This window comes from Syngnathus scovelli, chromosome 16 (assembly GCF_024217435.2).
Source record: "Syngnathus scovelli strain Florida chromosome 16, RoL_Ssco_1.2, whole genome shotgun sequence".
Taxonomy (NCBI): Eukaryota; Metazoa; Chordata; class Actinopteri; order Syngnathiformes; family Syngnathidae; genus Syngnathus; species Syngnathus scovelli.
Genome location: NC_090862.1, coordinates 9,392,732 through 9,419,631, shown reverse-complemented (window position 1 = coordinate 9,419,631; position 26,900 = coordinate 9,392,732). Strand labels below are relative to the sequence as shown.

Below are 26,900 nucleotides of genomic sequence, written 5' to 3'. Positions count from 1 at the left end.
AATGACAATGTTGGTCCTGGCACGGATGATCTTATTTGATCAGTAGCATATTTTCCACTCCCGCCCTGACAGCCCTCGACGGAAGAGGCGGTCCTTTTTAACCCGGGCGACGACCGAGCCGGTATGGAATTTTTTGTAACTGTCGTTCTCTCTTGCGGTGTGTCTTGGGCATTGTCGCGTGGCGGAGCCCATCCCTCTCCACGCCAGACCACAGCCGATGTCCTCCCACTCGGAGGCTCGCCCTGGTCCCGAACACATAGCCGTTGGATTCCTCCTGGATCCTCTTCCGCCTTGGCCGTTCGCCCCCGCTAGGGGGATTCGCCCAGTGATGTTGTGTTAACATCACCCCCTCACACGGTTTGGCACGCTTGCTGAAGCGAGTGACCGGGGTATGGCGCTTGGAGCCACGTGTGAGAGATTAGGAGATGGAGGAGAACCGGTGAGCCTGACAATCCCAAGGGAAACAGCAGTCAGCCATCAAAGGTACTATCTCTCTCCAGAGCCCCCTATACCCCCACACATCAGTCACATCAGTGGGGGCGGTAAAAGTGCTCCTCTTGCGAGCGTCACCTTCTCACACAGTGTCTTTAATAAACAGCAGCAATTCATCAATGAATAGGACTACTTCCACTGACTTGAGACTTTGCTCGACTTCATCGATTTTGTTTTCAATGAGTTTCATCAAGTCTCGCCGGCTCAATTTCTTGATGGCTTCCTCGTCCTCTCCAGTATCGTCGACATTGGAGCCCTTTAGAAAGTTACATACCTCCATAGTTGATCCCTTTCTAGCCTACACAGCGTGGTAGTAACTTGATCTCTTAACTGTTCTTGTTCCATCCTCGGCACTCACGAGGTGATCCGTTTGTCAAGAAGATCCTGGTTAACGTTAGCCGCTAACGGTGCTAACCACTCAGATCTCTCACTAATCTCGAACAAAAAAAACCTTGCTCCTGGCTGGCTCGCCAAAATATGTTGCGGCTCCGAGTCACGAGTCACGACGAGGGGCAGGTTTTGGCTTTCAAGGGTGTTTTTATTCCTCTTCAACTTCTCTCACATACAGGGCCGCCTTTTCCACATTCACGTACGTCCCTTTCCTCTTTTCGAACACACTAACTGATCACGGTGGTGCCTTTATGGGCAGTCGGAGAAATCAACGTTAACAAAAAAAATATATCCAACCTAGTTAAGAAATCACCAGAAAGATCACTATGACAATTGTGAACACACAGAAAGATAATAAATAAATCCAACATCACTCCATTGGTGTTCCCGTTGAGAGTCTCACTTATGACGCGCGCACTTCTCTGCAAATTGTAATTCCTCAGGGTGGCGAGCAAGAATTCTCTAGCACGGGTCGTCTTATTTTTTGCCTGAGAGAGCCTCCGCTCTTTGACAACAGCGACGACAAAAGAAAAGCACTCAGAGTGGAGCACGCCGCGTTGAAGAAACTCAATGCCGGCCGCACTTGAGGCCGCAAGCAAAGACAACATCGGTTGTACTTTGGGAAAGGATGCCTCGGAGGAGGCCTTACACAAGGTCGTTAGTTGTTGTCTTCACGAGGGTCGCGGGCGTGCCGGAGCCCATCCCAGCCGACTTGGGGCGGTAGGCGGGGGACACTCTGAAGCGATCGCCAGCCGATCACTCCACGATCATAGTCGAGAATGCGGCAGCCATACGCCCGCCAATCCGATGAGTCACCAAGTTGCTTTGGCATAAATGGACGCTGGAGCCGTTTGGGATTAGGATTTTAGTCGGTTTTGTGTTTGGAGTTTTTGCTTGCTGTTGCTGTTAAGATCAAGCTTGGCTTTTGAACAAAAGTTGTTGCTCCAGGATTTGACTTTGTTTTTGCTAGTGTTGCTTCTATAGAGTAGTGTTTCCCAACCACTGTGCCGCGGCACATTGGTGTGCCGTTAGAGATGTTCAGCTGTGCCATGGGAAATTGTCCAATATTATTTTCGGAGTGCATTGTAAACAGGATCGCCAAACCACTGGTCAGTTAGCGCAAGGCCTGGTCAGCCACTTGCTAATTGCGCATGCGTGGCAAATCGGAGAATCTTGAGATTTCATGTTGTGTCGGTCTGATTATCAGTTTATGTGTGTGTTGCTGTGTGCTTTTGCTAAGAGTGACGCAATGACGGCAGTGGTGCGTTTGTGGTCCGATGGAAATCAGAGCATGCAGTTCAACCGGAGAACCTGGATTGTTTATTTTTCACCAACATAAAATACACAGTCAAGTCGAGACACCTCGACTGTGATAGCCACTCAGCTGCTGTCAGAACAGCAGAGTGTCTTTAAAAGTGACTTTGTTCTTATTGTCGCAATATTTATAGAGGTAGTCTAAAACAGTAAACAAAGTCATGTTGATTGTTTTGGATTTTAATCACAATCACTTTCATGCATTTAACCCATCCCCGTGTGATTTTTGATCCATCCCCTGGGGGAGTGGGGAGCAGTGAGCAGCAGCGGTGCCACGCTCGGGAATCATTTGGTGATCTAACACCCCAATTCCAACCCTTAATGCCGAGTGCCAAGCAGGGAGGCAATGGGTCCCATTTTTATAGTCTTTGGTATGACCCGGCTGGTTTGAACCCACAACCTTCCAGTCTATTGAAAGTGATTGTGATTAAAATCCAAAAGAATCAACATGACTTTACTGTAAACAGTCACTTTTAAAGCTGTTCTGACAGCAGCTGAGTGGCTATCACAGTCGAGGTGTCTCAACTTGACTGTGTACTTTATGTTGAACTTTATGTTGTGACAGCGTGTGAGGCTGGGGAGCATCACATCTGACACCCTGACCACCAACACTGGAGCCCCTCAGGGATGCGTCCTCTCCCCACTGCTCTTCTCCCTCTACACCAACGATTTCTCCGCAAGTGACTCTTCCGTGAAGCTCCTGAAGTATGCAGACGACACCACTCTCATCGGACTGATCCAGAACGGTGATGAGACTGCGTACAGACAGGAGGTGGAGCGGCTGGTCCACTGGTGCAGCCAAAACCACCTGGACCTGAACCCGCTCAAGACCGTGGAGATGACAGTGGACTTCAGGCGAGGCCCTTCACCACTTTCACCCCTCACTATCCGCAGTAATACTATTCTCTCCACAGACACCTTCAAGTTCCTGGGAACCACAATCTCTCGGGACCTGAAATGGACCGGCCACATAGACTCTGTCCGCAAGAAGGCCCAGCAGAGGCTGTACTTCCTGAGACAGCTCAAGAAGTTCAACCTGCCACGGGAGCTGCTGAAGACCTTCTACACTGCCATCATCCAGTCTGTCCTCTGCACCTCCATCACTGTCTGGTTTGGATCGGCCTCCAAACAAGACAAGCACAGACTGCAACGGACAATAAGGACTGCAGAAAAGATAATTGGAATCAACCTCCCATCTATCCAAGACTTGTACCTGTCCAGGACCAGGAAACGTGCAAGTAACATCTCAACAGACCCTTCGCACCCAGGTTGCAGCCTGTTTGAACTACTCCCCTCCGGACGCCGTTATAGAGCTCTGTACACAAAAACCAGCAGACACAGAGACAGCTTCTTCCCCCAGGCTGTCGCTCTGATGAACTCACACCACTCTTAGAGTCTCAGAGTCATTACTGTGCAATAACATCCCGCTTGCCACACCTTTTTTGTCTACACTGTTTGTACTATGTGTCCTCTCTGCATCCATTGCAGCCTGGTCATCCTAGAAGAGGGACCCTCCCATCTGTGGTCTCTTCTCAAGGTTTCTCATTTCCCCTAGCTGGAGTTTTGAGTTTTTCCTTGCCCTCTTGGGAGTTTAAGATCAGGGGGTGTTTGAGAATATCTTTCGTTCTTCACATGTCCTGAGTGTTGTTGTTAGTCACCTAAATGTTGAACAGAGGCTGTGATTTACCGAAGTCAAATTCCTTGTTTGGCACGCTCAAACATGGCGAATAAAAAACTCTTGAATCTTGAATCTTGAACAATGAACAATCCAGGTTCTCTAGTTGAACTGCATGCTCTGATTTTCATCGGACGATCAGATTTTTAAAAAACTGTCACTTTTATTTAAAAAAAGAAATACAATTTAAAGAATATTTAGTATTTATTTTATTCAATTATTTGACTCCATACATATATAGGAATAGGACTTTATGTCTTTTAATTTTAATATAGATGCTGGTGTAACACTTAACAGAATTTTGTTGGTGGTGTGCCTCGAGATTTTTTCCAATGAAAAGGTGTGCCATTAATGAAAAAAAGGTTAGCAAACACTGCTATAGAGCGCCGCTGTCATGGGGAGACTGATGACGATGGGACCCCACCGATTTCCACCGCGGCTGTCCTCCGCTCGTGGATCCGACCAGAGTGCAAAGGCCGCCTCCGTCGTCTCCGGCAGCACGGCAACAAGGCGGACTTAAACATCTGCCTGCTAGCATCTGTAGTGGGGACAGGTGCGATTCCCTCTGTGCTCCACAGGAGGGTTTGTAACTTTTGCTTTCGTCTCAGGCGGATTAACGTTACGGATCCTAAAGTCCGATCTCGAAGGCTGAAAAATAATCCCAAAGACGCTATCGGGCATTCGCTTCGTTCAGAGGGGATTCGCTCAGCTTGGCTCGGCCGCATCGGATGATTAGGTCACGCCTGGCGCTGGCTCAATGTCACCGCTGATTGGATCCACTAATCTCCTTCAATCTAAAATGTGACGGAGGCTTTCATGTGTCGTAGTCTGGCCAGCCGGTGTGCTGCTTGCTAATTTAACGAGTCGCGCGCACCATGAGCAGGCTTAGAGCTTTATTCCATCACTGAGGCGTAGCATGCTGGCAAAGATTGACGGGATGAAGAAACATTTTAATTTCTCCAAATTAGTCAGATGACTTTCACTTAGGGCACCTCACATTTGGTTCCTGCTCTATTCCGCAGGCCGGGTCAGGCCGGGCCTGTTTTTGGGCGAGCCGGTTGAAGCTCTGCGTCCATTCTGACCAGGCGCTGGCCACCCCCTGAAAGCTCAACGGAAAGTTTTGAACAGGTTAGCTTCAACTTATGTTCTCATCAAGCAGACGTGTGTTGAGAACTGGTCTTGGCACTCCCCCTATCAACCAAAGACTCGCCAAGACTTGGGCAGAGTGTACGTGTCAGGGAGTGCAGGGAGTATTTAGAGCGGAGCTGAGTGGCACTTTGATTGGCTAATGTGGAAAAAGCCCAGAGGCGCATGCATGTGTAGAACAAAATCAAATGCGCATCGATCAGGCCCTGTCTCCAAATTTGCATGCCCTGCGTGTGGCGTAATGCACATCCATTGATTGCATTCATCCATTGATTGCCTCTTACGCAATGGCGCATTGATTTGAGAAAACACTGTGGTCACTTTCAATGTGTTTTATTGCAAAGCCAAGGGACAAAACTGCTTTGGATGACCTTGGCGCAGAATGGATAAAGTGCATGCTTTTTTCAGGCCATGCGGCATTAAGAGGGAGGGAGAAAAGCGGAACACAAAGGGATGCTAGCGCCGTGAGTCTTTCAGTCAGTTGACGTGGCTTCAATCCAAACATGGGGGTTGGGCAGCCACCGATGACGAGGTGCAAAAGGGTGCCGTAGTCGGTCGGCCTGGCGTGCCCTGGGCGGTTGGAGGAACTTTGGCCAAAGTTCTGCTGTGGCATTTTTGAAAGCATGACAAGCTTTGAAGAAACGCTCAACTGCTGGCGATGCACAACGATCGCCACTAGTTCCGATGTCGTTCCGTGGTGACAATGACGGCACAAAGGCGCTGCTAGAAAGCCACAGCGTGTGTTTGCAGAAAGACTCAACTTTGCGTTCTCACTGCCATGCTTCGGAGACGGGAAACTTTGCAAGGATTGTCGGTTGCCGTCTCCAAACGGGGCGCTATTAGAGTTGCGATTCAGCTGTCAGAGGTCTCGATTCCAAAGAATGCAGACTGCCCGGGTCGGTGTCTCGGCGTGGAGCGTTGTGGCACGTGGCGTTGTGGCGCGAAGCGTTGTGGCATGGAGCGTTGTGGCGCGAAGCGTTGTGGCATGTGGCGCCATCCTCCACCACCTCCATCTTTTCCAGAGCCACCTCGTTCTCATAGCAAAAGGAGTGGGCAGGGCCAGAGGCGCGACGTGTCTTCTCAGCGAGCTCTTTGGCGCTGCACTGCGGCGTGTTGGACACCTCGTAGGTTTTGTCAAAGCGCGAGTAGTCCACCTTGTAGCGGTCGCGGTCTTGGAAGAGCACCGGTTCGAAGCGGTGGCCCCAGCGGATTTCGCTGGCCACGTAGGAGCTGCGGCACTGTGTGGTCATGGCCGTGGCCTCCACCATGCCCTCCAATATGACCACGATCTCAAACTGGGATGTCTCCAGCTCCTGCTTGCTCATCTCGTAGAAGGGGCTGTCCTCATCGATCTGGTGAACGATGGTGATGGGGGACACTAGGAAGATTCTGTCCACGCCACTGTCGAAGCCCACGTCCACGTCGGCCTGGTCCAGCGGGATGAACTCCCCCTCGGCCGTTGTGCGTGACTTGAGCAGCTGCGCCCTGACATGAGCCTCCACCAGGTGGCTTTTCCTCAGGTTGCCCACGCGCCACATGAGGCACAGCTTGCCATCCCTCATGGCCACGGCGGCGTGGTGGCTGAACACCAGTGTCTGGTTGCGTTTTTTGGGTTTGGCCATCTTGGCCATGACGGCGCCGATGACAAAGGCGTCCACCAGGCATCCCACGATGCTTTGCAGGACCACCGTTAATACGGCCGCCGGGCAGTCCTCCGTCACGTAGCGGTAGCCGTAGCCGATGGTAGTCTGTGTCTCCACGGAGAACAAGAAGGCGGCCGTGAAGCTGTCCACGTTGGACACGCATGTCTGCGTCTCGGCCTCCAGGTCGCCATGTGAGAGTGCTAGCAACCAGAAGACCAGGCCGAAGAGCAACCACGAGAACAGGAAGGAAAGGCAGAAGATGAGCAGCATCCAACGCCAGCGAATGTCCACGCAGGTGGTGAAGATGTCCGCCAGGTAGCGCTGGCCCTGCTCACTCATGTTGACAAAGTGCACGTTGCAGTGGCCGTCCTTGCGTACAAAGCGGCTCTGCCGCCGGCGCGCGCCTTTGTCACCGTAGCCGTTGGGCGCCGCGCCGTCGGCCGGCCTGGCGCCGTCCTCCTCCTCGGACACCATGCTATAGCGGTGGCTTCGCACGCTCCCCATCCTCTCTGTCCGCCTCTGCTGTGGAAAACAGTCCCAGTGTTGGCTGGAGAAACGCTGCCGGACGATGGCGGCAGAGAACCCCGATGAGGGCGGCTCACTCCTCCGCTCGAGTCCTCATCGGCGGAGCGGGCTGTGGAAAGAAGAGAGAGGCTGAAGTGCACTTTGAAAGTTATTGGCAGGAGCCAAAGGTGCTTGCAGGTGTGTTATCACCTCCGACCTAAATAATGCAGCGCCAACTCGGGCTGCAAGACGGCATCAAGCAGCGGCGCTTGTGCTGGAGGAAAACGCAGTTGCGGTGCCTTTTTCCATGCATGGGGTGCGCTGGTATTCGGAGAGTTGATCCTTTGCGCTTTGCAAGCCTAATTTTTTTTTAGAACTCAGCAAGATTTTGAACAAGTCTAAAAGAATCACAGCTGTCTGTGACTCCAAAATCTGTTGTTATTGTTAAGCAGCTTCTATTTTCACATTCAAGCCGTACCTGTCTGCTTGTAAGAAATGAGATGCAATTGAATGGATGCATGTAACTTTCTTTCTGAGCAAAATCCCTTTTTGGTGCTCGTGACCACTGAGTGACCAAACCCGCAAAAGCTTCAATGCTCAGAAGTCGAGGCTGGTACATGGAAACTGCTTACATAAAAGCGGCACTTTCTAGATGGAGGGGGGGGTCCACAAACTAATAGGGATAGGTTGTAGCGCTCATGAAAACATAACCTTTAATTAATTAAAAAGCTTTCCCCCCTTAGCAGTTTACCCCTTTTACACAGTTGCTCTTCTAAGATAAACAAATAGATGGCATGCATGACTCAGATTTTTTTTTCAGTGATGATATCAGTATTAGTAGTACTAATTTGATTAAAAACTCCTTGGGATACATTCTTCTTGTGCTCACCTGTTGGCCCTTGCAGAGCAAAAGTGCTGTTTCCTGATTTGTTTGTGTCCAATAAATGCAACGCACGCGCTCTTGTTTGGTTTGGTTCTGGCTGGCTGCTCCGCTGTTCTTATTTTCGCCCTCGCTGAGGCTGCTGCCCGCTGCACCAAATTGTGCCATAACCGTCGAGACGGAGAGGATCTTTTGTGCTTCTCTCAAAGATCCAAGCTGATTAAAAGGGACACGCGGCGGCGCGCGCGCACGATCGAGTGCGCACGACCTCCACTGCTGGCCAATAGGACCTAGGAGCGACTTTTATATGCTCAGCTAACCAAAGCATGATGCTTGCTTCTTAGAGCCATCAAAATGTTCAGGGTGCTTAAGTGCCAGAATAAAGTGACTGGCTATTTATGAGACTTGATCCGAATGTCTTGCTTAATTGCCATTGCACTGCTTACATGTTTTTTTACGTTTGACGCTTGTTGCTAGTAGTATTCATATTATATTTATAATATTAGCAGTGTGATATTTCAGCATATCTTATCAAAAATGTAGATTTGTCACGGTAATATTAGCTTTTTGTTTCATCTTTCTTATAAACGTACGGCTGATGAATGAATAAATTGAGAGGTTTGACAATGACAGCATTTAAAAATAATGACCACTGTAAAAAAATAAAAAAATAAATAAAAACACTACAATTAGAAAAACGCTTTTTGTGGCCACAAGATGGCAGTGTTTGTGTCACGGGCAGGAATGGAGCAGGGCGACAAAATGCTGCTTGGACCAGGGTTTATTAAGGGAAAGGGGTGTTGGAGGAGAGCATGAGGGGAACAAACTAACATAACGGCAGAGCGACAGGGGGAACCGACAGACGAACAGACCAACTCGCAGACACAGAACTTACAGAGAGTGACAAAGACAGACAGAGAGACTAACAGAATAGAACAGAAACTAACAAACACAGAACTTACAGAGTGACAAAGACAGAATAGAACTATCCAACAGGGGAGTCACACGCAGACAGGACTTAAATACACGACAGGTAACAAGAGGCAGGTGACGGTGATTACATTGATTATGGGTAGACACAGGAGGGGAGGGGCGAGTGCACAGAGACGCGAACACAAACCATGACAACTTAGACACATAATAGAACGACCGGAGACGAGTTGTGACAGTTTGAGCTGCCGCAGAGCTTTCCATTGACTTGTTCTCTAAACTGGTGTTGTGAGTGGACGTGAACATGAAAAAAAATAAGCATCCCATTTAAAGACTTTATTTTGAACATCCAAAAGCCATCAAAGCATAAATAAATCCGACATCTGAGCATCTCCGAAGCTCCGTAGACTACAAACGGGTTTGCTGCTTGACCTCCTCCATGCGGCAGCGACCTCTCTTGCCCCGTAGCGAGCGCAAGAGGCCAGGTGGAGCCCTTCCCCGGTTGTACTGCTCGGCGCTCAGCATTGGGGTGGCCACCCACGCCGTCTGGTGAAACAGCGCATAGTCCGCCTTGTAGTGCTTCTTGTCGACTTTGAGCACCTCACGGAAGCGTTGCGCCCAGCGGATATCGGCAGGCGTGTAGGAGGTGCGCGTCTGGTGGAGCGTGCCGGTGGAGTCGCCCATGTAGGTGAAGGACACTAGCAGCTCAAAATCCTCCTCTGGAAGCCCCTCTGGGCCAATGTGGTAGAGCGGGCTGCCCGCTTGGAGCTTGTGCACCAGAAGGACTGGCGTGGCGAGGATGAGCTCCCGCTCCTGGATGTCCACATCCTGGTACGACACCAGCACGGGTCCCCGCAGTTGCTTGGAGTGGCGTACGAGCTGCGCCCTGGCCACACCCTCCAGGATGTGGTTCCCTCTGAAGTCTCCGAGCCGCCACGACAGACACAGGACGCCGTCCCGCCGGTTGACCACGGCCACTCTGCTGAAGCCCACCGTCTGACCCCTTTTGCGCGCCGACGCCATTTTTGCCACAACAATACCGATGACGATGGTGTCCAGGAGGCAGCTGGTGACGTCCTGAATGGTCACGGCCGCCACGGCCACCCCACAGTTTTCTGTCACGCCCCTGAAGCCGTAACCGATGGTGGCCTGGGTCTCCATTGAGAAGAGAAACGCTGAAGTGAAGTCATAGACGTTGAGCACGCAGGGGCCACCGCCGCTGTCGCCATGCACATACGTCATGAGCCAGTAGCAAAGCCCGAAGAACAGCCAAGAAACGATGTAAGACAACGAGAAGAGCAGGAGCATCACCCGCCAGCGTATCTCTACCAGCGTGGTGAAAAGATCCAGCAGGTATGGGCTCCAGTCTCCGGGTACCTTGCGGAAGGCCACAGGGAACCCGCCATCCTTGCGCATGAAGCGAAGCCGCTGTCCCTCGGCGCCCATGACGTGAACGCTGGCCAAGCAAGTGTCACCAGGCGCCTCCTTGCGCCTCTCGGTGCTCATGGTGCCCTGCCAAGGCCCAAATGTAAAGTTAAGGATTGAGTGAAGGTTACTGCAGCCTCCATATGGGTCTGTCAATGGCCGCACAATTGCTGTCGGCCGCTCGCCGATCACACGGACAAAACTCGCCCGCTGCAAAAGCAGCGAATCGTCGGGTTGACGAGCGGCACCGCTTTGAAAAGCCAATGCGCTCCAATTGCCAGTCTGGTCAAAGTCTCGTAATCGTCCGATGTGCTCCCAAATGAAGGGAGTGGACTACCGTCACCCTAGGAGCAAAATGTGCGCAAAATGAATGGGTCAGTGCTTCTGATACCGCACCACCTTCTGTGTTCAGGGAAGCAACCGTGCCTCTGGCGAGACTCAACAACTGACCTTGAAGAACAATGACGACATTTCTCACCAGTTGATTATTGACGAGAACTTTAGTCTACTGGCTTTCCAAAGCAACTGCAGCTCAGAATGCCGACGTTTTGTTCAAGATGGATGAACGCCAAGAACATTCTCAAAAGGCGCTGCAGATTGCATGCATCGTTTTGGGGCTCGGCACCTCGCTCATGGGCGCCGAAGAGTGGCCTTGCAAAGAAAGACAAACCAAACTGACAGCGACTTTTCATCATTTTTTTTCTTTGCGCATGTCAATTATTATCCCAAAACGTGAACTGCGCCCCCCGCATATTGCTGCTCACAATTCACCAAAGATGGGACATTTTGATCGCTTTCCCAGATTCTATCAAACGCTGCCATCTGGACAGCTGCTCGGATAAAAGCCGAGTCAGAGCGCCATGTGCCGAGAGCGGGGTCATTGGCCAAGGGCATTTATTTATGTCTTTATTTTCATGGTCTGATTGTGTCATCCGGGAACATGTTGCTGATAAGACCACATTTACGACTAGCAGCTCTACTTTTACACCTTCAGTGTTGACATTGCGCACCCAAACACACGTTGAGCCGTGCAAATGGAATTAAAGTTAATCAAATGAAATGGAAATTTCTGATTGCCACGCGAGGATCCCCAAAATAGTGGTGACAGCAACGATGCTATTAGAATCGTGAATGGCCACCATGAATTAAATTGCACAAAAACTTCTTTGTGCTTCATCTCAATGGCCATTGTGCCGCCTCCTCTGATATGTGCCCCACCCAGGGCAAAAGACGGAGACGGTCATACGGTAATATGAGCTGTTGGATATTTTGGATCAGCGCCACTATGTTTAAATTTGCTTTTCAGTTCAACCCACCGCACTACATTCAATCTTGAACCGGATTTTCTACAAACGACGATGGTGACAATCGAAGCTCCTGCTACTTGTCGGTCAACGTTGCGTTGAGCAAGCGCGTGGATGATAATAAAAGGCATTCAAAGTAGGAGAGTAAGACTCATGTCATTCCAAGAAAAGGAGCAAATTGAGCAGAGCGAGCAAGCAGTTTTCGATTGTCAACCATGTGAATGGTGTCCCGGTGCCATTTTGCTGCTCTCGGCCATTGGTGGAAATTCGCCTCGTTATAATTTCAAGAAGGACAAACTCGCTCAGTGATTCTGGTTTGGTCCGCGTTTGAATGAGAAGCGACTTACTGGCTTGCGGTGTCAGCTGATGGTTCCCCGGTGTCTGAAAAGCACGACAACTGGGGCCTCAGTACTCGAGTCCGCTTCGACCTTCCTGATATCACGGCAGCCACCACGTCCCTCTGAAGACAAACTGGAAGAATTTAGGGCCTGTGGAGCAGTTTAGAAAAAAAACAACACAAATATTCTGTCCTGTTCTTGTTTGCGTCCAGGTGTCGAAGTCCGAGTTGTATTGTATTGCTGTATTGAGTCTTCTGGGGCCCGCCGCCGCCGATGGGCCGATTATTAATGGGTGATTTAGCGGCTCTTTTCCCTCCAAGCATTTCTTGATTGGTTCGACAGAAAGTTAACCTTTGCTCCGCGACGGGTGCAGGTGGGTGGGGGAGAATAAAAATGATAATTCCGTGTTGGAGCGTATGCTTGCTATTTCAGGTGCGAGGATGTGCAAAGACAGATAAGAGGCATTCCTGAGCGATAACCTTTTTCATAGTACCTAACAATTGACTTGCAAAAAGTCATGAAAACAGGTGCAACTAGAAGAAGAAATCGCAAAGTGACATGCTAACAAAAGAGCTTCATTTGGATCTGGCTAATAAAAAAGTAGTAATGTATGTCATTGAAGTAGTTTTTAAGTACATCCCTACTCGGAGAATTTAATGAATGTTGGGGAGGAGCCAAAAGTAGCCTGGACTGTTCGCCGGATGTTACAGAGAGGCTTTGCCTCATGTGCGTGTCGATTTTCCTCGTTTGGGAGCGTAAAACGAGACCGTCAATGCAAATGTCAACGGGAAAAGCGCTTTATTTATACATGACGGTTCAGCGAGCCGGTTTGTCAAAGTCAACGCAAGTAGAATGACACGCAAGCGCCAAATGACAGGTCTAAGAATTGACCGCAAAGTCTTTGTCGGGGCTTCGTGACTGGAGGATCAGGCTTCGTCGGGCATTGTGCGGCAGAAAGACAAACAGCAGCTGGCGCATTGAGGGCGGCAGTTGTTGTTTGAACAGTGGAATGGCGCAAGTACAGTGGCGCCTATTGTGCGCGCGCGCCTATTGTGGCTGCCACTGCCGCGCTTCGGTGTCAGCCACCGCTCGCCTATTTAAGAGTCTGGAACGCCAGAAGACGCACATTCTTCGGACGTGGCAAGCGCTTGATTGTGACTCGGCTCGTCATGCAAGCGCAAGACGGCCGCGCTCTGTGGAGGGCGGCGCTTGTATGGACGCTTCTCTGCGGAGGTAAGCGGCGCAAGCTGCGTTTTGAAGCTGCGAGGGCGGAGCTGCTTTGGCGTCAGAACACAGTGAATTAAACACAAAGGTCAGGAGATTCAAGTTGGGCTCACGGTCGGAAAAGTGAGGAGACGTGTCCTGATATGCTAATATGTAGCTCGAATAGTGGGTGAGAGCGGAAAGGTTGAAAATGTATTTGCCTTAAGGTGGAGCAGCCGCCAGCAGCAGATGCGCTCGTTTCTGAGCTGCGTCAAAGTGGCGCTTTGCTCTGTGCTTCTCCAGGAGGCGCCAGTGATAACTGCACCAGCCGCCGATGTCTGGCCAACGATCTGGTCAACAGAAAACTAATAACTCAGCCACAGAGTGACAATTGCTCTGAGTACATCTACGTGTCATCCATCGAGTATCAGACCATCAAAGTTGTGAGCGCCTCGTGCGGACGCGCACGCAAGTTGTCTTCTCCATGCCTTTGAGTGTCTGCCTTTCCCTTCCAGGACACGAAGAACCTCCGTCTCGGCTGCCGTTTACAGGCGACAATTGTAAGCAACGAGACGCGTGGTTCAAAATGGAGTGACGTCGAGCCAATGGTCAGGTCGGCCGTTAACTCGGATCGCACCCGCAGGAATGGACAGATTACGATTTGTACTGGGACCCGTCCGTTTACCCCTATGAGGAGGTGATTCTGCCCGTCAGCAAAGTCTGGACGCCCGACATATTTGTGACCAATGGGTGAGGAGAGCCGTTGCGCAGCCGGGACTTTTGCCACGTGCCTCTCTCTCTCTCTCTTTTCAGCATATCGTCAAGCACGCAGAACAGCTTCCGCGACCTGATTGTGTTCAGCAACGGCACCTTGCGCCACCGTGTGGTGATGGCGGCTGAGGTAAACTGCGAGTTCAATCTCTTCAACTACCCCTTTGCTGAGGACGAATGTCCCGTGGCCATCCAGACCTGGTCTGCCCAAGGTAGGCCACGCACGTCGCCGGAGCCGTTTCGTGCTTGACGTCAGGCTGCCCTGCACCCAGGATGCGGCACCTTCATGGAGATCGGCGAGGTGGAGGTGTATGATGGCAGCCACGGCGACTGGGAAACCTTGGGCGCTTACCTGGAATCGCCATCTGATGAACAATTCTATATCTCGGTAGGTCGGCGTGCAAATGGCTCGTAAGTGAACTTGAAGCAAATTACAAATTTGGCCCTAAATGTCAATTTAGCTTCCGTATTCTCGTAAGCCACCATAGCGTCATGCGCGGCGCTTCAATATTTGAACGTGAACAAAAAGCTACACTCAAAATGGCGAACCCATAAGAAGGAAATCGAAAGGTGAGTGCCAAATAGAATGGAACGGAAGGGCACTCTGTGAGCATTTGTTGGGCCCGTCAAGACAGGGACTCTGCATCCACGTTTGGCCTCCGACTGCATCCAGGTGATCTTGAAGATCCGGCAGCAGAACCCCTTCATCACGCTAATGCTTCCTAGCATTCTGCTCATCCTGGCCGACATGGTGAGCTTCGCCCTGCCGCTGGGCTGCGGCGAGCGCAATTCCTTCAAGGTCACGCTGGTGCTCAGCTTCACTATGTTCCTGCTCATCCTCAACGACCAGCTGCCCGGTGACAGCGAGTGCACCCCCGTCATAAGTTGGTCTCCGAGTCGCCGCTGTGCCGATCTTCGATACGCCTGCGTGGCTCACCGTGCAGCTTTGTGCTTGCAGAGAACCACTTTTGCGTGTGCCTGGTCTTGCTGGTGGTGAGCATGCTGGTGTCCATGGTGCTGACACGGGTGGCCAACGACGGAGGCCTCATCTTTTGCTGCTCCTCCGGAAGAGCCAAAGCTGGTGACGGGCAGAGGAGGGCTGACCAGGGTGAGTCAGTGAGTTTGGGGCGTCACATATTGACCTCACCACTGCATACTTTGTGAGCCTCTTTGGAGACTTTCTGAAAGGAGCCACTTTAATTGGTGTGTGCCTGATTTAATCGTTGAACAAACATGACAAATGTGGAGGCCCGAACTTTCAGCCAAATGCATTTTCTCTCAGCCATATCGTGATCATCAATATCTCACCATCCTAAGTAGGCGAGTCACTTCTTACTGTTCAGATGACAAAGCGGACGTGAGTGTCATCCGGCTGGACAACTCCGAGGAACAGCAGATGCACAGAAAGGTGATGGACTTCCTGGATGCCATCAAAGCCAAGGAAGCGGAGTGCGAGCGCAACAAGGCGCTCGCAGACAGGATTGACAAAACCTTTTTCTGGTTCTATTTCATTCTGGGAACGCTGTACTTTTGCGCTATGATTGTGGTGATGGTGAAATACAAATGCGAAGTGGACCACTTGGATTTCTGGTAAAAGCCAGTGGTGCCAAGTACCTGAGCACGAGTTCGCTACATCGATCGCCTTTTCGGGTGTCTGTACTTGAGACGTTTTGACCACTTACAGTTCAAATCTGTGCTTTCTTCTCCTGATTTTATCAATGCGAACTCGCTTCCGTTTATCAACATCTGCCGACGTGGCCGTAGTGTAAAAAAAGCAGTAGATAGAGAGACCGTCGTAAAACACACGACAGCTGGAATGCAAATTCATTGACAAATTTGGAGAAGCTAAATCTTTGGCTGACTGAACTGTTGCAGAAACGGAATCAGTGCTTCAACTCTTTGCTGCCTTTATTTCACACAAGTATCTAAACTTGCACTTCAGAACAGAGCGTGAGCACTTTTGCCACCTTATCGTGAGTGCTTACTGAGCTAACCTCAAATGCATGAAGATTTTGATAGGCCTGATACACTACAACTATAACCTCACTGCACATTTTATTCCTTTGTAAAAAGTATTGATATCTGCAGACTGAAACAAAAGTGAGAAAAATAAACGTTCTGGGACATTGCTGCAGGTTAGTTTGGGTTTGTTTTGTTTTCCTGAGCTACACACGGATGTGAAAATTATAAACCCTTCTACGCACGCGTACCTCCCGTCATCGTTGAAAGATAACTACGGCAAAACATTTGAGACAGAATACAATGTAAGCTTAAAGCGTTAAAAGACGACTTACCGTTTACTGCGTGTAAAACCTTATTTTACTATTAAGAGTCGGCTTCTCTCGAATGCCACTTTCTCAGATGCTATAGAGTAAAGGTTACGACGATGGTCGGCAATTTTGCCCATTTCGAATTTCCCAATGCACGTTTAAGCCCGTTGTTGTCGTGCTACCACACGCCCACGTGATACATGAAAGTCTTTACATCCACATTTGTTCAGAACAAATACAAAAAGGGTCCGTGCTCTCAAACGACACTGCATCGCTCCATTACCTGTTATCTGTACCGCTTGTCCCCACGACATGTTATGCAGAACACCGTAATACCAACACTATCAGTCGGACGCTCAGGCGATTTAAAGGCAGCATTCCGAGCAGTACTTGTACGCGAAGCGAGCAGCATTTCTCAACTCCGCCCAACCGCGACGTTGGCATAAATCAAACGAGCGGACACCAGCGTCGGCTGCACAACCTGCAGTGGTAGTGATGTGCATTCCAGTCCTTTTAGGTGAGCTGAATCTTTAGAACCAATTCACTCAAAAGATTCGTTCACACGAATCGTTCAACGAATCGTCCCCCCCCCACACACTGATCCGTTTTTTGTTTTTGTTTTTTTTACACAAAATCCCGTGGAAATAACCCATACACATCAAACAATACAACTACACATCCCCCCCCATTATTATATAATTGTTATTATTATTATATAATAATAATAATTGGCTCAGGTAATTAACACATTTCTTTCTATAATTCAACACCTACACACTGATCCGTTGGCGAGTCCCTCACCCTGTTGTGAACGGGATGTTGCGTCACTGACTCGTTCGTCACGGGAAATTACGTCACTGACTCGTAAAATCCCGCCTCCAACTATCACTCGCTGCTGATTGGTCGTTCGCGAAGATTAACGAATGAGTGACAGACAGCATTGCCGCTATGCCATTGCCAGCCGACACATTATGCCGACATTGATGTTTTAATTTTGTATTAGTTGGCTTGTAGTTGATGGTGTTATTATATCGAATGTGTTTGTGTTTGAATAAAAGGTTGAAAAAAAAACGTTATGCCGACATTTGTTAATTTTGGGAACACCAACTCATAACAACATAAAACACATATCCATATTGTCATATAAAGCAGTTAAACCAAATGTCTGATTTTTATGTCTTGATTGGCGAATATAATAACAAGGAATAAAACACCAGACAAGTTTTAACATAAATGTTTATTAAAATAATAATAATAATAATAATAGTACATCTCAAACCAGCAATCTAATGTGAAACTGCAGTTGATATATTGGATAACAATATTTAGGCATATACAGTGGAACCTCGGTTTTCGAACGTCCCGGTTCTCGAACAAATCGGTATTCGAACAAAAATTCGAGATGTTTTTGCTTCGGAGGTCGGACGAAATTCGGTTGTCGAACCTCGCGAGATGAGCCGAGAGAACCCGCATGCCAACTGATTCCGTTCGTTATTACGTTCTCGTTACTCTGAGGATTGCATCAACTCTAATCATGCCTCCAAAGGAAGCAAGTGGGAGCATTAAAGGCCCAGAGACACCGGTATATGTATAAATCGGTTTTAGTTAGCTTATGGGCTTATAAATATAAATTGACGATTGAAACAACGAAAAGGAAGCTGTTGCTCTGAAAAAATATAATTTAAATTTGCCGCGCAGACGAGTTTGACTCCACCGAGCCGCCAGCCGGAAGTGACGTCTCATGACGTGTCAAGTTGTACGCGTTTAGCTTCAGTGAATGTAAACAAAAAGAGAAGAGGGGCCAGCGCGGAGACGTCGGGCCAGGCTTGCGGCCAACCCAGCTCGCCCAGCCGTGCCTTCCATTCTCCTGGCGTACGTTCGTTCGCGGGACGACAAGATGGGTTACGTTCGCCTGATAGGATCCACGAACCGGACAGTGCGTGCCTGCTGTGTGCTCGTGTTCACAGTGGCCTGGTTGACTGTCATCTTTCCAGACTCTGCTGTGCATCGGGAGCGGCTAGCGTGCTATCACTCTTATTGTTCATCTTCTTGTTTTATTTTTCCTGTGTTGTTTACTTGTATGTGCGTTGTGAACTCTGTCTTGTCACCCTGGGATAGTGAGAAACGTAATTTCGATCTCTTTGTGTGTCTTGACATGCGGAGGAATTGACAATAAAGGAGACTTTGAGACTTTGACTTTGAAAAGTATGTCGAAGCGTGACGGGTGGGGCACAATTCAGAAAACGTGCTCAGCTCGTCGAAAAAATGCGATTAAAGCAATAAAATTAAAAATCAAAGTCAAGTCAAAGTCAAAGTCAGCTTTATTGTCAATTTTTCCACATGCCAAAGACACACAAAGAAACCAAAATTTCGTTGCCCCCTATCCCACGGTGACAAGACATGGCTCACAACAGACAAACAAGTAAACAAGTATAACAAAAGCATGCTGAATAAATAATGAATAAATAACACAACAATAAATAAATAAATAAGAGGAGCAGAAAAAAAAAAAGGAGCAAGTGCGCGTACAGCAGACATTCCCGAAAATAGCGCAACAGTGCCACACGCTACGCAGAAGGGGGTAGCGAGTTCAGGGCCCTAACAGCCTGGAGAAAGAAGCTGTTGGCGAGTCTGGTGGTGCGGGAGCGCAGGCTCCTGTACCTCTTCCCAGAGGGCAGAAGGTCAAACAAAGAGTGAGCCGGGTGACTCACATCTCTGGCAATCGAGGTTGCCTTGCGGGCGAGATGGGAGGTGTAAATGTCCTTCAGGGAGGGGAGCGAAGCACCAATAATCTTACCAGCCGTATTCACTATGCGCTGCAGGGCCTTCAAGTTCTGTCCAGTGCAGTTGCCACCCCAGACAGCGATGCAATTTGTGAGGACGCTCTCAATGGTGCCACGGTAGAATGTAGACAGGACTGCCTGAGGAGCACATGCACGCCTGAGCTTCCGCAGGAAGTACAGGCGGCGCTGAGCTTTCTTTGCCAGTGACGAGGTGTTTGCGGACCAGGAGAGGTCCTCACTGATGTGCACCCCCAGGAACTTGGTGCAGCTCACCCTCTCCACCACAGCACCGTCGATGATCAGCGGCAGGTGTGTCGTGTGACCCTTCCGGAAGTCAACAATGATTTCCTTGGTCTTATTGACGTTCAGCAGGAGGTTGTTGTCCCTGCACCACGTGGTCAGAAGGTCAACTTCCGACCTGTACCGAGTCTCGTCGCCCTTCGTGATGAGACCCACCAGAGTCGTGTCGTCAGCAAACTTCACTATGCGGTTGTCGCTGTAGGTCGCAGTGCAGTCATGCGTCAGCAGGGTGAAGAGCAATGGACTGAGCACGCAGCCCTGGGGGGCCCCCGTGCTCAGCGTGATGCTGGCGGAGATTTTGTCGCCAACACGCACCACCTGAGGCCTCTGACAGAGGAAGTCCAGTATCCAGTTGCAGAGGGAGGTACTGAGGCCCAGCTCGTCGAGTTGCGCCTAAAACCTAAACCAAATGCTGCAGATGTTCATTTCTCCATGCGCAGTGGTCAACTCGGCACTCTAAAGCCCCCTGAGAACATTTTACTATGCCAACCTAACTACAGTGACGCGAGAGGCACAATTCAGAAAACGTGCTCAGCTCGTCGAGAAAATGCGATTTAAGGAATAAAATTAAAAATGCTTATAAAACCTAAACCAAACGTTGCAGGTGGTCATGTCTTCATGTGCCGAGATCAACTCGGCACTCTAAAGCCCCCAAGAGCACTTTTTACTATGCCAACCTAACCAGAGTGACGGGAGGGGCACAATTCAGAAAATGTGCTCAGCTCAGCCCAAGTGAACTGCTAGATTCATCATTTTCTGCGTCAAAAGAGGTTTCTGAATTGGATAAAATGATGCTAATATTGCCGCTAGAAACGGAGCTGTCGCTATCATCTGCCATGTTGTTTGGGTTTGTTGACATCCAGATGTACAACTTGTGACGTCACAGTAATGGCGCCGCCAGTGTGGCTTCGTGCGGGACCCGATCAATAATCTGGCATTTCATTTTAGCTTTATTCTTAGTAATCGGTGTCCATTTTTAATTTCCAATGCGGCAAATGTGTTCACTTTATACATTCTATCAAATTCCGTTCTAATTGAAAAAAAAAAAAGGGATGTCTCTAGGCCTTTAAAGACATCCTAAAACACAAAGACGCTCCTAAAGCAATGCGATACTGAGCGCCCGGCGCGCTGCGGTTGCGCGATCGGACCAAATTAAGCTCCCTGCGCACTGAGGTCCACTTGAATTTTGGAAAGTACATTAGAACTTTTAAAATATTTTCTAAATTTTAGTGACCGCTCTGTCACAATAATGCGACCAGCGCGGTGCAGTTGCGCGGTCAGCGGCGCGCAAGGTTGCGCGTTCGGCGGTGCGCTGCAGTTGCTCGATCGGACAAAATTAAGCTCCCAGCGCACTGATGTCCACTTAAATTTTGGAAAGTACATCAAGACTTTAAAAATATTTTCTAAATTTCAGCGACGGCTCTGTCACAATAATGCGACCAGCGCGGTGCAGTTGCGCAGTCGGTGACGCACTACGGTTGCGCATTCGGCGGTGCGCTACAGTTGCGCGATTGGACAAAAAATGCGCAAATGAAAAAATGCTTAAAAAAGGCTTCTTTTTTTGGCTTGGAACGGATTAATGTTTTTCCATTATTTGTAATGGGAAAATAGGATTCTGTTGGAATAATTTTAAGTGAAGCTTTGGCCTGCCAGACCTGGAGGCCTCGCCTTTACGAGTTTATCTTTCCTTTTATCTAGGTTCTTCCTTTTTAGTGATAGGGATGTCTTTTGATCCCTGTCAGCCATTTGTATCCTTCCTGTCCTTATGTTGTCTGTGTGTTTTGGTTCCCGTAAGAGTCCTTCACTAACAATGAGCAGGGCTTATTTGCATAGGTGACATGTTCTTTGTTTGATTCACAGGAACTTCATTCCTTTTCATTTAGATGTAGGTTTGGTTCATAGATTGTAGTTTATCAGACCTATTCTTCTTTGTTAAGGGTTACATACAGTTAGAAGTAGTTGCATAAAAGTTATCCCATATTTACTCAATGTTTGTTTAAGGAACTGCATACCGGTTACCTCACGTTTGCTTAATGTGTGTTGAAATGTTTAGGACAAGTTACTTATTATTATTATTATGTGTTAATTACCAAGTAGATAAAGTTAGCAAAGGTCTAGTTGCATTTGTTCCACAGCAAAGCGGCAATCAACGTGCGTCAGGGTATTTGTTGACCTCGAGGACAAGTCAGCCAACTGTGAAGGAAGACAGCCGGGGACGGCCTCTGCGGGGGGTCACGAGCCAACAGCGGAGTGCTAATTCACACCACACTACATTCTTTTGCTAATCAGCGTTGCTACAGACACAATCCCCCTCCCTTTAGTGTAGCAACGCCTCTGTAACCAGGGCAACCATAACATTAAAAAGAGGGGCACGTGGAGTAAGGACTCAGAACTGATGGAGGTTGTAACTGAGATTGCTTTCTCTATCGTTCTCCTCGCGAGTAAACCTGTTCTGGTTGTCTTCTCCTCTTCATTCCAGCGAGTGATTTAATGTCTAATCGCATTTAGACCCAACATTTAATTGGTCCTTCGAGCCGGATGCCAACACACCTGAGGATTCCAGCGGACGGCAGCAGAGATCCAGAAAGACTGCGCGCGGCAGGACCTCCCTAGGTGGGGTCCTACATCCTTTTCAAGGGCTGGCTGTCTGCTCGTCAGCTGGGATCTAAGGGTTGAAGGCAGTCCCAGGTGCAGAGGTGAAGAGAACCAGAGGGTGAGTTTTTTTTTATAAAAGTGTGGTGCGGCCGAGGGCTCGTCATGCCCTGTAAAACCCTAGATGTGTAAGTAGGACAACGGAAGTCCACAGACCCTGCATAACTGAAATTCCGTGTAGGACAGTGGATGTCCAAGTAGTAGGTTGCGGAGCCGCAGAAAAGCTGAAAATGAAATTTCCGTCTAAAAGAGTGATTGGGAGTGTGAATGGGAATACGTATCACTAGATACAGTATTCCATATTAAAGCAGTGGGGAACACATAACGTGGTTCTGTGGACGCAATAGGCAAGGATTCTCCACCAGAACGCTGGTAGAAGTGAGAATCATCACAGGATCTTTTCGTTATCCCACTGGAAACACCCGACTTTAGAAACCCCTATGGTTTTACAGTTGGGACCAAATTGATTAAAATGGGGAACGGGAAGAGTAAAAATAATATCCGAGATAATCTTAAATGTAAAGATTGGAAAATAATTGAAAGGCAGGATCCCGACCGACTTAAAAACCTCGATAAATGGGTTAAGAAATATAAATTTGTGGGACAACTAAAAACAACCAAATTGATAGAACTTAGAGGCGCCATGAAAGAGAGAACAAAGAGAGACCCTAGAAAGATGAAAAAAGAAGGAGATGAGGATGTGGTGTTTTGGCTCAAAGTAGCAGGAGAGAGAGAGAGGGGAGAAAAAGAGAAAGTGGAAAAGGCACTGTATTGTAGGAAGGAAGATGATGAGACTGGGCCTAATGGTAGGCAGGCAAGAGATAATCAAAATTTACAGAGAGCTAGAGAAGAAGGGGGAGGTGTAGAGGAAGTAGAGAAGCACGTAGGGAAAGCACATGCTACAACTTCAAAACATAAGGTCATGGAGAAGTTGTATCCACAAATACCCGACACTGGTGCACAAGAGGGGTCACCCCCCCCCCCCCCCTTATGGGTTAACAGACAGAGCCACCAGACAGAAAAACCCAATAGAAATGGATTGGTCAAAGGAAATGGGAGCAAACTATCCATTAATCCCTAGAACCAAACCTGGGCCTTCAGCCCCAGTTGCTGAAGAGGCAACTGTTGAAAATTCAGAATTAACTCCAGATATGCCACTGTATCCAATGATACAAGTGGCCAACCCAAATTATGACCCAAGAAATGAACAAGTACACCCCAGGGTGGTAATGGTTTACAGAACATGGACAATGGATGATGTAAGGAAAGCATTAGAAGGGGTAGTTTCTTATAGGGAGGATGTGGAACAGTTCTGTACAGGAATGGAAGACTTGAGGAGATCTTATAGTTTGAATGGGACTGAAGTCCAACAAGTCTGGATGACTGCTTTGGGCCCAGAGTGGCATTTGGTCAGAGGAGAGTGGGCACCCATAAATGCTCGGGGTCAACCCTTACCCTATAATAGCCCAGAAATAATTAATCAAATGGAAGGGCTGATTAACCGGGTACGCAACAGATATAGAATGAGAGCAAATTATACAGAGATAGGGAGAACAAAACAAAATGATAATGAAGCCTTTGACGAGTATCGAGTGCGCATGACAAAAGTGTTTAAAACACACAGTGGGCTGGTGGAAGATATTGCGCCTCAAGGTGCTTATCAACAGCAATTAAAAAATGCCATCCACGCAGGGTCCAGGCCAGCAATACAAGGCTGGGTGATCAAACATTATATAGGCATGAACACCGGAACTTTGGAGGAATACATAAATCACGCCCTCCATGCAGAAAAAGTAGTCAAAGAAAAACAGAAACAAGTGAAAGCGACAAAAGGCATTTTTTTTGGTAGATGAGGACAGTGACACTTTCTACCAAGATACAGGCAGAGGGTGGAAAGGTCAGAGGGGGCGAGGAGCCACTAATAGAGGAGGCTCCAAGGGCCACCATTTGTACCTTATAGTGAACGTGAATGTTGGAATTGTGGAGAAAAGGGCCACATGGCACACAATTGTCCATATAAACAAAACAATAATGACTAGTACAAGATCAAAATAAATCAGATTCTCATGTAATAAAGTGGGGACCTGGCAGCCAAAATTCAAGAGAAATTAGCTTAAATATACAGGAGATATTTGTGTTAAAAGGATAAAGTAAGATAAAGAAACACTGAAGTTAAAATTTGCAAAATAAATGGAATTGAATTACAAATAGCTCCTGAAACTAAAATGGAGAATAAATCTGACATGTAAGATGAGCAAAAAGGGTGTTCTTAGTACGCTCTATGTGGTCTTATATGTTGTGCGTCAACCTTTTGTGCTGGTGTTTGTGTGTGCGTGCGCGCAGGGGATCCTCATGAATGTTGTGTATATGTGTGAGCGTGTGAGTGAGATGTGTGTCCCATGTGTGTTCAGGAGGCTGTTGAGCAATAATAGGGTAATTGAGAAGTGGATGATGGTGTGCTTAAGTTGGTTGGAGAACCTAAGATGAGCAGTGTGTGGCAGTAGAGAAAATAAGACGTGTGTGGCAGAAGGTGACGAGAACGGTGGCTTGATAGAAAGCGTGCCTGCGCTCGCCCGTAGTCGCGGGTCGGGGCTGTGCGCGTAGGCCTGTGCTATGCTCGTGTGGGCGGTGGGCCGGCATCATGATTGTTGCAGGAAATGGCCAGCCTGTGACCAATCAACATTGATGCCGCGTCCCCCCCTCGCACGGGGGGTGCTATGGCTGTGAGCGAGGCTGGGAAAGTGTGAGTTTCTCAGAGAATGTTTGAAGCAGGGTGATGCTTAAGGAAGATGTGACAACATTAGCATGAAGGAATAAAGGCACTGATGAGAAAAAAAAAAAAAAAAAGGTATAACCAAAACGTCAAAATAGAGGATGACGTTTGCGCAGCGTTGTTTGTTGGTATTGTTTGTGATCTGTGTCTCTGCTGTTTTTGTGTTGTCTGTGTGCTGTCAGTGTTATGTGTTAAAAGGATGAAATTGGCTAATATACGTAGGTGCACAAAATAATTTAGTAGACTGTAGTCTATCTGATTTGCACCGCAAAACAAAATCAATTTTGAAAAAATAGGAAGTAAAGAAAAGCAAGCAATTTGTTTATGGGCAGAAACTGGTCCACACTGCATTAATGCCTAGCCTTGATGAAACAAAATTTGAGAGATGGAAAGAACTTGCTTTCTGGAACTGGATGAAGAAAAATTATGTAATAACGACATTTTAAAGCTAAATTTAAAATTTGAGAATAAGAGAGCGATTGAGCTAGTTAAAGTTAAGAAACAACAACAATTAACTATTATATTAATTCACTGGCAGTTATTTTGTTGATTTTTTTCCGATTGGTGGATTGGTTTGTCACTTTGAGAAAGAAAAACTTCCGATGCAAATGGGCAGCAATATTATGTGCTCGTACAAATGAACGATACATATGGGCAGCAATATTGAGCCATGAAGTTGTCACGTGATGTTGACTTGACACATGGCTCAACAGGGGGGATGAAAGGGCAGTTCAGTCGGCTTTATACAACATATGGATTTGATTCATATACAAAACATTTATAAAAAAAAAAAAATTGTAGAGCTTGTTTACCATGTGCTAAACTCAATCCACAGGGTTATAATGCCTGGTCATAATAGATGCATTCTCAAAATGGATTGAATTGGCTTCAAAGTAAACACTGAATGCCTTAACAGTGACAAAAATGTTATGTAACGAAATAATACTTTGGCAACAACAGCTGTAGACGTTAAAGAATGAAATTAATATCTCTAAAATGAATGTTTGATAATTGGTTTCAGGTAACTACCTATAAGAGTAACTGGTAAAAGAAACGATTGATTGCTAATGGAAAAACAAGCTGCAAACCAGAGAAAAAAAAAAAAAGAAAAAAATGAATATGTCATGTGTATGGGTTTGCGACCGATTCTTTATGTTGTACCATTACCATTGACCAAAGATTGTGTGAAATCTGTCACGTCTACTGATTGTGAAATGTGCAACAGAGCGTTCTATATAATATCCGTTGAGGAAAAGAAAAGAAACCACTGCTTCTAGAGAATGTAGTCAAGCAAAATTGTATATGTATCGACACGCCAAGATCTGGGGAAAAGCTGGTAAAAACCAAAATGTCTTTAAATTTGAGAGACGACGATGATCTGACTTTAATTGATGCAATTAGAGTCCCCAGAGGAGTTCCTGATTAATAAGAATTAATTGACCAAATTGCAGTAGGATGGGAGTCTTCCATTTGTTGGTGGTGTACGATAAACAAAAACGTAGACAGGATAAATTACATCCATTACAACGTGCAAAAATTGGGCAATTGGACACAAGCGGGGCTTGAGGCAGTGCATGAACAGCTAGCCACGACTTCCCTAATGGCCTTCCAGAATCGCATTGCTCTTGATATGTTGTTGTCTGAGAAAGGAGGGGTCTGTGCAATGTTCGGAGAACAGTGCTGTACCTTTATCCCCAACAACACCGCCCCTGATGGGAGCCTGACAAAGGCCATTGAAGGCCTGCGATCCCTCAACACGAGGATGAAAGAATGAAAGAGCACTCTGGCGTGGACACATCAATGTGTAGATGCATGCCTTTGGGAAGTACTATAAAGCACTTGTGTCCTCAATTATAATATCAATTGCAGTATTTACTGCTATACTCACCTTGTGTGGATGTTGTTGTATTCCATGTCTGCGTGCTCTGTTTAATCGTCTCATCACTACAGCAATATCGCCCATGGAAGACAAGATGGCCCGGGTATGCCTAATGTCTGAACGCCAACATGTTGATGATAACGATGAAGATGAAATTTTTACACTTGAGTTTACAGACTTTTTCCCAGATCTGTGTGTTTCCGAATGATGATGATGCAACAATTAACC

General features: G+C 47.8%; 3 protein-coding genes across 5 annotated transcripts; 1 reads left to right on the top strand and 2 right to left on the bottom strand.

Moving 5' to 3' along the window:
• Positions 1–4,744: 4,744 nt before the first annotated feature.
• LOC125983480 (inward rectifier potassium channel 2-like) lies at positions 4,745–7,164 on the bottom strand. The gene has a single exon (XM_049744711.2). The coding sequence runs from the start codon at positions 7,162–7,164 to the stop codon at positions 5,857–5,859; it is 1,308 nt and encodes a 435-aa protein (XP_049600668.1). The 3' UTR covers positions 4,745–5,856.
• A 1,656-nt stretch (positions 7,165–8,820) lies between these two features.
• Positions 8,821–12,158, bottom strand: LOC125983483 (inward rectifier potassium channel 16-like). The gene is made up of 2 exons (XM_049744725.2): positions 12,051–12,158; positions 8,821–10,486 (listed from the first exon to the last, which is right to left on the bottom strand). The coding sequence occupies exon 2, from the start codon at positions 10,478–10,480 to the stop codon at positions 9,383–9,385; it is 1,098 nt and encodes a 365-aa protein (XP_049600682.1). The 5' UTR covers positions 10,481–10,486; positions 12,051–12,158; the 3' UTR covers positions 8,821–9,382.
• A 567-nt stretch (positions 12,159–12,725) lies between these two features.
• Positions 12,726–16,154, top strand: LOC125983481 (5-hydroxytryptamine receptor 3A). 3 transcript variants are annotated; one of them, XM_049744714.1, is made up of 9 exons: positions 12,726–13,274; positions 13,548–13,687; positions 13,760–13,941; positions 14,058–14,227; positions 14,288–14,403; positions 14,689–14,766; positions 14,866–14,899; positions 14,974–15,123; positions 15,359–16,154. In XM_049744714.1, exons 1-9 carry the CDS (start codon positions 13,211–13,213, stop codon positions 15,607–15,609), a joined length of 1,185 nt encoding a protein of 394 aa, XP_049600671.1. In that variant the 5' UTR covers positions 12,726–13,210; the 3' UTR covers positions 15,610–16,154. The 3 variants fall into 3 exon arrangements, with proteins under 3 accessions (XP_049600671.1, XP_049600669.1, XP_049600670.1); XM_049744713.2 differs by having other exon boundaries at positions 12,728–13,274; positions 13,760–13,804; positions 13,888–13,994; positions 14,689–14,899; XM_049744712.2 differs by having other exon boundaries at positions 12,727–13,274; positions 14,689–14,899.
• The last annotated feature ends 10,746 nt before the right edge of the window (positions 16,155–26,900 follow it).

Bases quoted from the DNA above. Each gene is read 5' to 3' on its own strand.
- LOC125983480 (XM_049744711.2), bottom strand. From the start codon at position 7,164: ATGGGGAGCGTGCGAAGCCACCGCTATAGCATGGTGTCCGAGGAGGAG.
- LOC125983483 (XM_049744725.2), bottom strand. From the start codon at position 10,480: ATGAGCACCGAGAGGCGCAAGGAGGCGCCTGGTGACACTTGCTTGGCC.
- LOC125983481 (XM_049744712.2), top strand. From the start codon at position 13,211: ATGCAAGCGCAAGACGGCCGCGCTCTGTGGAGGGCGGCGCTTGTATGG. The intron at 13,275-13,547 runs GTAAGCGGCGCA...GTGCTTCTCCAG, and splicing joins ATGGACGCTTCTCTGCGGAG to GAGGCGCCAGTGATAACTGC. The intron at 13,942-14,057 runs GTGATTCTGCCC...CTCTCTTTTCAG, and splicing joins CCGTTTACCCCTATGAGGAG to CATATCGTCAAGCACGCAGA.